At 38.2% G+C, this 10,772-nt stretch overlaps 1 protein-coding gene across 1 annotated transcript; it reads left to right on the top strand.

Moving 5' to 3' along the window:
* Positions 1 to 354: 354 nt before the first annotated feature.
* On the top strand, positions 355 to 1,139 carry LOC126614409 (monothiol glutaredoxin-S9-like). The gene has a single exon (XM_050282065.1). It carries the CDS (start codon positions 608 to 610, stop codon positions 905 to 907), a length of 300 nt encoding a protein of 99 aa, XP_050138022.1. The 5' UTR covers positions 355 to 607; the 3' UTR covers positions 908 to 1,139.
* Positions 1,140 to 10,772: the final 9,633 nt, after the last annotated feature.

Genomic DNA, 10,772 nt, shown 5'->3' with positions numbered 1-10,772 from the left:
GCCATCCACGTGTGTCATATATCAATTTAACCACTCAATTATATCTAGTAAACTAATTAATTCATTTCATTCGTGTGCAAAGGACATATAGGACATATACACTACCCTCGCCAATTCACCTAACGCACAACTCTTCACTTTACTTGAATCAGTAGCTAAGCATGTATTGCATGCAGGAAAAGCATCTGCAACTTGTTCAGTCTAACAGAACATGCTAGTCTTTATCATAAAAAAGTAGATTTTTTATTAGGGCATCTAAGTAAAGACCATCTTCTTTTGAATATTTTTGTTGTTGAAAGGAAGCAAGCAGTCCACACCCAATGCTGCTTCTATAAATAGTCCAGCATGAGAGCTCAAATTAATATGCAAACAACCTTAAGCCTTCAACCCTTCTCTCTCTAGCTAGCCCATCTAATTCTCTTCTAATTCCAAAACCCAATCCAACCATTGGATCGAGTTCAGTCTGAACTTGAACCGATGGTTTTGATCAAATCTTAAGTTAACAAGTATTCTCAGGTAAAACTTTGCCATATTTGGTTTACTTTTCCTTTCAAGGCAAAAGTTTGCCATATTGGGAAGATATTCCTGATCAAACAAGTTTTCCAAGATGGACAAAGTAATGAGGTTGGCATCAGAGAAGGGTGTGGTGATTTTTAGCAAGAGCTCATGTTGCCTGTGTTACGCAGTCAAAATTCTATTCCAAGAAATTGGGGTGAGTCCTGTGGTTCATGAGATTGACCAAGATCCCGAGGGCCGGGAAATGGAGAAGGCTCTTACGAGGATGGGGTGTACCGCGCCAGTGCCCGCTGTGTTCATAGGTGGAAATCTCATTGGATCGACCAACGAAGTCATGTCCCTCCACCTAAAAGGCCAGCTGATCCCAAAGCTGAAGCCTTATCAGCAGTAGACTATGTCTTAATTAGTTAACTACTCAAATATCATGTTGAAAATAAAAATAAACTGGCTCAAATTAGTACTGTAGTGAGCTTTGTATTAAAAAAGTCTATGTAGTGCTCTTGTTTTTCCTCCTTAAAATACTTATGTAGTGTTTCATGTGTATTGTATTCTGTAAGATTTGATCAGCTATAGCTTGTAACCTAAACCATGTTTCCTATTTTTAATGAAGTAGCTTTACTATATGTCTTGGTGCACCATTATTTGAGCAGGGCCGGTCTAGATATTTTTGAGGCCCTGGGCGATGCAAAAAAATGTGTTCTCACTTCAGATAAATAATTTATTTGCTTTCACACGTAAGACATCGATAAAATTATATTTAGAAAAACACTTCAAACTCAATAATTTGGAAACACGGAATAACTAATTTATTTTGTATCGAGAGAAGGGAACCAAAAAACTTCAGGCTTACAAGTAGATAGATTATGAGTTTTGTTTTCCATGTGAACTTTTAAAGTGTTTTTGTATAAATCGTGAGATATTTTTTCTTATTTACTAATCTCGTCAATATAAGACTAAAATAATAATAATGTTTTCGAGTCTTTAAGGATATGTATAAGTAATGAATTAACACTAAATTAAACATTTTGGATGACACGTAATATTATTTGCAAATTTAGTCTACGCATTACTTTTTGTTGAAGATTAAACTTGAATTGGAACGGATATTTAAAAATAGCAACCCACGTAGCTACTAGCTATTAAATAAATTAACAACCAAACAAAAATTTGTAAAAATTGAAAAATAAAATAAACATGCACATAACATTTCGAACTTAGGACCTCTCGTTAATTTTAAACAACGAAAACCATTACTTCTAATTAAACTTCTTGATCATTTAGCCAAATTTTATAAATTTATACTGTTATGAAAAGAAATTTGTAAAAAATGAAATGTAAATAAGCACACATGGTGTTTTGAATCTAAGGCCTCCTCATTAATTTTAAACAACAAAACCACAAATTCTAGTTAAATTCCTTTGTCACTAAACCAAATTTTATAAATTTAAACTCTTATAAAAACATATATAAATATATCACCCTAATAAATTTGGTGCCCCCAATTTTTTTGGGCCCCGGACAGTCGCCCTACCCAAATTGGGCCTGTTCTTGAGTATCCTCTTCTCCACACATAGAGCAATTTATAGAATATGTTCATGTTAGAAATTTTTTTATTTGCTTAGTCTAAATATTGCAGTAATGCAGATTGTAGAAATAAAATACAAAGAAAGAATGAAAAGCTCTCTTTCTACAACTTGGAACCAAAATTTAAGTGAATTACCTCTAACTAAGTTTATTGAACATGAGGAAGAAATATTCTTGGGTAAATTACATAATAGCCCATCAGGTTTGAGGTCTATTACAACCACATACAACAACTTTAAAACATTTCACTTTCATACATCAAGTACCATTTTATTTCAAAATAACACCTCCGTTAGATTTTCCATCCATTAGTCTGTTAAATGCTGACGTGACTGCCACATTTGTGCTGATGTGGCTGCCACGTGGTAAAAAATAATTATTTATACATTAAAAATATTATAATATAACCCTATTAAAAAAATTTAAAAAAAAAAAAGCCCTCAACCTTTTTCTTCCCCGCTCCCATATTCCCCCAACCTATACCCCGCCGAAACCCCATATCCTTCATCTTCCCAATCCGTCATCCCTCCCTGTAACCCAAATCCAAATCCAAAACCACTCCCACCCATCCTCCACCTCCTTCGCACACCCATCTTCCCATCTCCTTCACCCCCACCCGAGCCCAACTTGCAACCCAGAAAGAAAAAAGAGAGAGAAAAAAAAACCCCCCATTTTCATCTTCCATGCAACTCACCCCTTTCTCCTCCCTCTCGTCTTCCCCAAACCCACCGTGCACCCATCCTCCACCTCCTCCTCCGCACCCAGTATCTGCAACCCAGAAAAGAAAAGGAGAAGAAAAAAAAAAACCCATCTCGTCGGGGAGGGGGATTTAACGGGAGTGGGTTGTCGGGGGGGGGGGTGGGATTTGACTGGAGTGGGTCGTCGGGGGAGGGGGGATTTGACAGGAATGGGTCGTTGGGGGGTGGGGGGGGGAGAAGGAGGTTGCTGCGCTGGGTTTCTGGGGGGATTAATGGGGAGGTGGGTTTGGGATTAATTGGTTTCTAGTTTTCGGGGTTGCGGGTAAAGCTTTCAGGTTTTTATTTATTTTTATTTTTAATATTTAGAAGATTAGATTTAAAAAAAAAAATAAAAAATTATTATTTTTGCCACGTGGCAGCCTCATCAACACAAATGTGGCAGCCACGTCAGCATTTAACAGACTAATGGATGAAAAATCTAACGGAGGTGTTATTTTGAAATAAAATTGTACTAGATGTATGAAAGTGAAATGTTTTAAAGTTGTTGTATGGGGTTGTAATTGACCTCAAACCTGAGGAGCTACTATGTAATTTACCCAATATTCTTTCTCTTCTACTACTTCTGCCTTTTTGTTCCTACAGTCAACCTACATGTAGAATATCCTATGAACAAATTAAAGTATAAAGCCCTGAAAATTCTCTAAAAATATCTAAAAGGCCACCCAAGCCAAACAAGGCTCCTTGCTTTGAGAGGGTGGGGGGACGTCTATCGTAAACAGCCTTACTCTTACTTTGCAAAGAGGCTGTTTCCACGACTTGAACCCGTGACCTTTCGGTCACAAAGGAGCAACATTTCCTTTGCACCAAAGCCCACCCCCTCTCTTTCTCTGAAAATATCTACGGGATATTAATTAACTCGCTTTCAAACTGTAAAGTTGTGAATTTTAATTAACTGCTTTTCAATTTTGTTACAAGTAAAATGAGATTCATTTTTCTGAACATGTGATAAATAAACAGAGATACACATTTTTTTTTTTTGGGAAACAGATACACACATTGTTTAAACATTATAAGGACAGATCGATGCTTGTAACTGAAAAATCGAAGCAATGCAGATGAATTAAGCTTGCTGAACATCGCCTAAAGTTCAGAACTTGTAGAGGGAGACAAATTAATAAAATCTGACTACTGCAGTCCAATCTTGCCTTCCCTCATAGTCATATGGGAAGCGTATAAAGAAAAGAAGAAGAGGTCTATTTTTCTAAGCATAGATTCTTCAACTTTATGACAGACAAAGAAAGGTATTACATTCTTGCCTTACCACTTCGTTTCCTTTTCTTTTCTTTTATTCTCTTCTTGCTCCTCTCCCACCAACGATAGACTTGTTTTTGGCAGTCAGTGTCAACATTATCATTCGTGTCATGGAAATTACAGTTTCCATTATTATTAGTGCGGGAGCAAATAGCATTCGTATCTCCGATATATATTCCTTTTCGGATTCATTGTATCAGACATATCCTTCTTATAGAGAAAATATGACAATTACTAGTACAACTTACACTTATAAGTTATAACTAGTACTATCTAACATTCATTCGGCTGGTAGCTTGGATGGTGCAGAGGAAATTACGAAGAATATGATGGTATTTCGTATAGTCAAACGATGAATTATTAAGATATTTGGGAGCATCTAGCCCAAGACTAATTGATGGATGGAGAGGTCTATGGAATCGGATGATAAAGAACGTGTGTGACGTGTCCATATTAGAATGTCATGAGCATGCGACTCAGAACCAGTTGAAAGTGGATGGAGCTAGAGATCGAATGTTATTAAAACTATTATGCAAGGTTTTGATTTCCTGACATAATACTAGGGTTTTGAGTTTTAAATAGGGTTTATAGGATTCACATGCACTATGGCATATCTGCGGTGGGGATGAGGCTTAATGTGTGTATATATGCTAAATACAAAGACAGCTACAAGCATCTAATTTTTCAAGTGAATGGTCCCCCTCTCGATGTCATTTAGCAAGTTAGACTCCAGTTGCAATGGTCCTATAGCCCTAGACATCTCTAATAATTTAAACTCCTAGGTCATTGCACATGAAGAAATTGAACGAAAAATCGTACCGGAATTAAGTACTCTGAAGATTCCCTACTGGAGTGAGACAAGCACACCAGTTTAGTTGAGAGAAAAGGAGAAAATCATTTAAGTGAGTGCCGAGTGGTGAGCTGCCCCAGATAATCACTGTAGAACAAAGATTCATTGTTGGCTTTTGATGATCAATCACCGTCAATCTTAATCTGGAAAATTCAAAAGAAAATAGTGTTATCGTTTTTAATTGGAAGCAAGGGGAAATTAGGGCAGGCATGCATTTGCCTCACCTGGACTTTGGTGATACAACTATATCTATGGTTTGCACCCATGGCCTGCAGAATCCAATTCAAAACTGGTTGCGTTTATGGTTCATTAGGGTTTCGAATCAGTTGTGTACCCCCAAGCTATCATCGCTAAAATATGTACTTTTAGTAAATTAGGGTTTTATAAGCGTGAACAAGAAGTGAACTACACACAAAACTAGGAAACTATCAAACTTGGGCGACTTGCAAGATTTTACATGAAAGGGTTTGCACGTACGTGAACCAATCCAATAATACAATGTCACATGTAACATTACACATGTCCTTATATTATTGGAAAAGGACGCCACGATGACGGTGAACTCGTTCTATATAAGTCTTTCTAACGACTTGCACACAGGGTCAAGCCAATATTCATATTCTAATATCCTATCAAAGTAGGCTATTTATGTATCAGGTTCAATGATCACGTACATTCTCACACGTAAAAATTGATGCCATGCACGAGAGAGGACGTGTTGAGAGTATTCGATGTTGGAGAGATGGAAATCTTGCTACTTAAAAAACAATTAGATATCTCTCCATCCATCTCCAATTAGTTTTGGTTGAAGAAATATTTTTTACCAGTCTACCATATGGGTTTGATTGAAGAAATATTTCTTCAACCAAACCTTTTAGGCAATGCTTGGTATTTGTTGAATTTTAAGCATGTGTGACACTCTTTTTTGTCTATCTCAAAGTTTTGTCTCAAGTAGTTTTCTTCGCAAAAGTTTTGCCTACATCACCCCCATTTTCTTCCAACTTGCTGTTTTCTCTATGGAAGTCTATGTATTTTAATTTTGCACTAGTTTTTTGTAAGCCATTTTGTTTAGCATCTCGTGTTTAATCAGGCAACGCGTCTTTTAATTATATGCAACTTTAGTTCATGATATTCACTCTTGAGTTTTGAATGGGTTTTGTTGATGCACAAAATCAGTGAGGACTTTGGTACAACAGAAAGTGTTAAGTTTGTGACCTTCGCTAGATTGCTCCGGTCACTAGTGTGGATAAGTATGTAAATTGATAGGGATAGGGAAGCAAACACAAGATTATGTGGTTCACCCAGATTGGCTACGTCCACAGAGTAGAGGAGTTCTCATTAATTGTGAAGGGTTTGCACAAGTACATAGGTTCAAGCTCTCCTTTAGTGAGTACTAGTGAATGATTTAGAACAAATGACATTAGGAAATATTGTGAAAGAATGATCTCTATTTATAGAAGAGAGTTTCTAGTTTCATTCTGACATTGACACGTGTCGTGTTGTGATTGGCTTTTGATGTTGACACGTGTCGCGCTATGATTGGCTTCTGATATCGACACGTGTCGTGCTGTGATTGGCCTCCTGGTTGGAGAGAAACTCTTCTGGGTCCTTGACAGTATAACGTTGACCGGTGCTCAGTAGTTTCGGAATTGGTCAAGTATGGTACAAATAGTGCTCCCCTAAGTTCCCAAGTGAGGGAAGCTCCTCGATTGGGGACTTGCAAGATCCAAGCCATTGAGTAATCACGAAACTTCTAAGTACCGAAGTGTGGTATCATTTTCACTTGCCTTATCTGTCTCATACGTAGCTGTGGCATATTCTCTGGAAGTATTTTTCCTCCATCCAGGGGTAGTATCTTTAACCGATGAAGATGCACAAGGTAATGTATCAATTTCACTTGAAGCTTACTTGTAGTTTCGGGCTTGGTCAATTGCGATACAAAACCCTATAGTAGGAGTCCCCCAAGTCGCCGAGCTAGGAGATTTGCTGAAAGAGGTAACAAACAAGGTAAGCGATCAGACTTCCAAGCAAGCAACCTGGATCGGAGGTTTGACTTCGACTTTCGGTTGATTGTTCTCTTTCTCCTGCTGTCGTAAACAACAACAAGGATAAGGAGAAGCAAATGGAGAAGAGATGATATGAGATACTTTTGCTTTTGAAGAAGTAACTTTCCACAGGCTTATTCTTGAACTGGGCTGGAGGGTTTTTTGGTTTCCTCTAGAGTATAAGGCCGACTCAAGAATTTGAGGGTCAAAACAAGTCCATCAAATCAAGAGTGCGTTCGACCTTGATGATATGGGATACTTTTGCTGTTGACGAAGTAATAAATGAATCGGCACGTGTTCCGTTACGCTTATCTCCACATGCTTCCTTGTATCCTTATCACTTGCCCTATCTGTTCCTCAGGCAGATGTGGTATCTTCTCTGGAAGCATAAGATGTTGAAGATGAGTACTCGAGAGCAATGCCAGGTAAGTAATCAGGCAAGGGGTTCCAGGCAGTCAGTTCATGACTGGAAGCTTGATTCCAAGTGCTGACTGATTGCTCTCTTTCTCCTTGTCTTGCAGGTAAGAACAAGGCCAAATGAAAAGACAAGGAAAAAGCATGATATGGGATACTCTTGCTTTTAACCCTGATGATATGAGATACTTTTGCTCTGGTGTGGCTTGTTTGCAGAGGTATTATCGAGAGGAAAAGAAGCTGAGTATTTCGAGAGACTCTGCTGAGAGTGCCATCTCGGATGTGAAGAAAAGTTGAGCATTTTTTTTTATTTACAGGTTTGCCTGGCTGTGGAGGATGGAGGTCGACATATATAGAAGTCTCCCTAACAACAAGTAGTAGTGCTATTCCTTTACCCTTCTTGGTCATAGCAATGTAGTGGGAGCTGCAAGCTTCACGTGTTTTAACTTTGTCAAGGCACTTTGAAAAAGTGGTCTGTGGTATCTGGAAAGCTGATATTGTGTGTGAAGATTGCAGACAAGCTTTATCCAAGGAAATTTGGCTCTCGAAGTTCGGAGAACGGTGCCTTTTCGGTTTTCAAACAAGCAATCCTGTCGGGGATCTGGCTCTCGAGATTCAGAGAATTGTGCCTCTTCGATTTTTGAGAAAGCAATCTTGTTGGGAGTCTGACTCTTGAGATTCAGATAGCAGTGTCTCTTCGATTTTTGAGAAAGTAATCATGTTGGGAGTCTGGCTCTCGAGATTCAGATGGCGGTGCTTCTTCGATTTTTGAGCACGTAATCTTGTTGGGAGTCTGGCTCTCGAGATTTGGAGAGCGGTGCCTCTTCGATTTTTGAGAAAGCAATCCTGTTGGGAGTCTGACTCTTGAGATTCGTAGAGCAATGTCTCTTCGATTTTTGAGAAAGTAAAAAATTAAATATATATATATATATATATATTTTAAAGCTTTGTAGGTGAAGCTTTGGTGTTGAAGCTTTGTAGGTGAAGTTTTGAGGTTGAAGCTTTGTTGGGCACCTGATTTTGCTTCACACTATCTTGATCAAGATAGTGTGAAGCTTTTGTAGGTGAAGCTTTTGTGTTGAAGTTTTGTAGGTGAAGCTTTTGTGGGTTAAACTTTTGTGGGTCAAGCTTTTGTAGGTGAAGCTTTTGTGGGTCAAGCTTTTGTAGGTGAAGCTTTTGTGGGTCAAGCTTTTATGGGGGAAGCTTTTGTAGGTCAAGCTTTGTTGGGCACCATGAATTGATTTTGCTTCACACTATCTTGATCAAGATAGTGTGAAGCTTTTGTGTTGAAATTTTGTAGGTGAAGCTTTTGTGGGTGAAGTTTTGTGGGTAAAGCTTTTGTAGGTGAAGCTTTTGTGGGTGAAGCTTTTGTAGGTCAAGGTTTTGTGGGTCAAGCTTTTGGAGGTCAAGCTTTTGTGGGTCAAGCTTTTGTGGGTGAAGCTTTTGTGGGTCAAACTTTTGTGGATGAAGCTTTTGTGGGTGAAGCTTTTGTGAGTGAAGCTTTTGTAGATGAAGCTTTTGTGGGTCAAGCTTTTGTGGGTCAAGCTTTTGTAGATGAAGCTTTTGTGGGTGAAGCTTTTGTAGGTCAAGCTTTTATGGGTCAAGCTTTTGTGGGTGAAGCTTTGTAGGTGAAGCTTTGGAGTTGAAGCTTTTGTTGGGTACCATGAATTGATTTTGCTTCACACTATCTTGATCAAGATAGTGTGAAGCTTTTGAGAATTTGTAGTTGTCCTCCATTGATGAAGCTTTTATTGGTGAAGCTTTTGTGTTGAAGCTTTTGTGGGTAAATCTTTTGTGTTGAAGCTTTTGTATGTGAAGCTTTGGAGTTGAAGCTTTGTAGGTGAAGCTTTCAAGTTGAAGCTTTTGTTGGGTACCATGAATTGATTTTGCTTCACACTATCTTGATCAAGATAGTGTGAAGCTTTTAAGAATTTGTAGTTGTCCTCCATTGATGAAGCTTTGTTGAATTTCCTTTTTTTTTTCTTTTTTGGAAACTAGAAATTTGAAAATGTGGAAGAGACAATATATACAAATTTTGCTTCCACACTGTTGAGCAAGAGATTGTGATGTAAGCCACACCTTGTAGTAGTCGAAGGTTTGGATGAACCATATAAATTGAATTTGCTTCGAACAGTATTGAATTTACTTCGAATGTTTAAGAATTGTAGTTGCCCTCCATTGATGAAGCTTTTGTTGGCACCATAAATTGGTTTTGCTTCACACTGTCTTGATCAAGAGTGGTGTGAGGCTTTTGAGAATTATGGTTGAATTCCTTTGATGAAGCTTTTGTTGGCACCATAAATTGGTTTTGCTTCACATTGTCTTGATCAAGAGTGTGTGAAACTTTTGAGAATTGTGGTTGCCCTCCATTGATGAAGCTCTTGTTGGCACCATAAATTGGTTTTGCTTCACACTGTCTTGATCAAGAGTGTGTGAAGCTTTTGAGAATTGTGGTTGAACTCATTTGATGAAGCTCTTGTTGGCATCATAAATTGATTTTACTTCACACTGTCTTGATCAAGAATGTGTGAAGCTTTGAGAATTGTGGTTGCCCTTAATTGATGAAGCTTTTGTTGGCACCATCATAAATTGGTTTTGCTTCAAACTGTCTTGATCAAGAGTATGTGAAGTTTTTGAGAATTGTCATTGCCTTCCATTGATGAAACTCTTGTTGGCACCATAAATTGGTTTTGCTTCACATTGTCTTGATTAAGAGTGTGTGAAGCTTTTGAGAATTGTGGTTGCCCTCCATTGATGAAGCTCTTGTTGGCACCATAAATTGGTTTTGCTTCACACTGTCTTGATCAAGAGTGTGTGAAGCTTTTGAGAATTATGGTTGAACTCCTTTGATGAAGCACTTGTTGGCACCATAAACTGGTTTTGCTTCACACTGTCTTGATCAAGAGTGTGTGAAACTTTTGAGAATTGTGGTTGCCCTTCATTGATGAAGCTCTTGTTGGCACCATAAATTGGTTTTGCTTCACACTGTCTTGATCAAGAGTGTGTGAAGCTTTTAAGAGTTGTGGTTGAACTCCTTTGATGAAGCTCTTGTTTGCATCATAAATTGGTTTTGCTTCACACTGTCTTGATTAAGAACGTGTGAAGCTTTCTACGAGTTGTAGTGTTTGCATTATTACAGAGGGGAAATGTTTGAAGCAGATGCAAGAGGGCTGAATAGCTTGATCTTCGTATGCCATGCACTGAAGTTGTTGTTGGTTTGCAATAAGACTTTGTTGGTGACTATAACTCTTGTTGGGCATAAGTGCTCCCCTAGTTAAGTTGTCAAACTTGAGGGTTTTTTATTATTTGTGAATACTAGGAGTTCACATGTACAAGTTGTACCACTCGTCTTCT

The sequence above is a fragment of the Malus sylvestris genome, chromosome 3 (genome assembly GCF_916048215.2).
Source record: "Malus sylvestris chromosome 3, drMalSylv7.2, whole genome shotgun sequence".
NCBI lineage: Eukaryota > Viridiplantae > Streptophyta > Magnoliopsida > Rosales > Rosaceae > Malus > Malus sylvestris.
The sequence above is the reverse complement of the archived record's forward strand: the minus strand, read 5'-3'. Positions and strand labels throughout refer to the sequence as shown.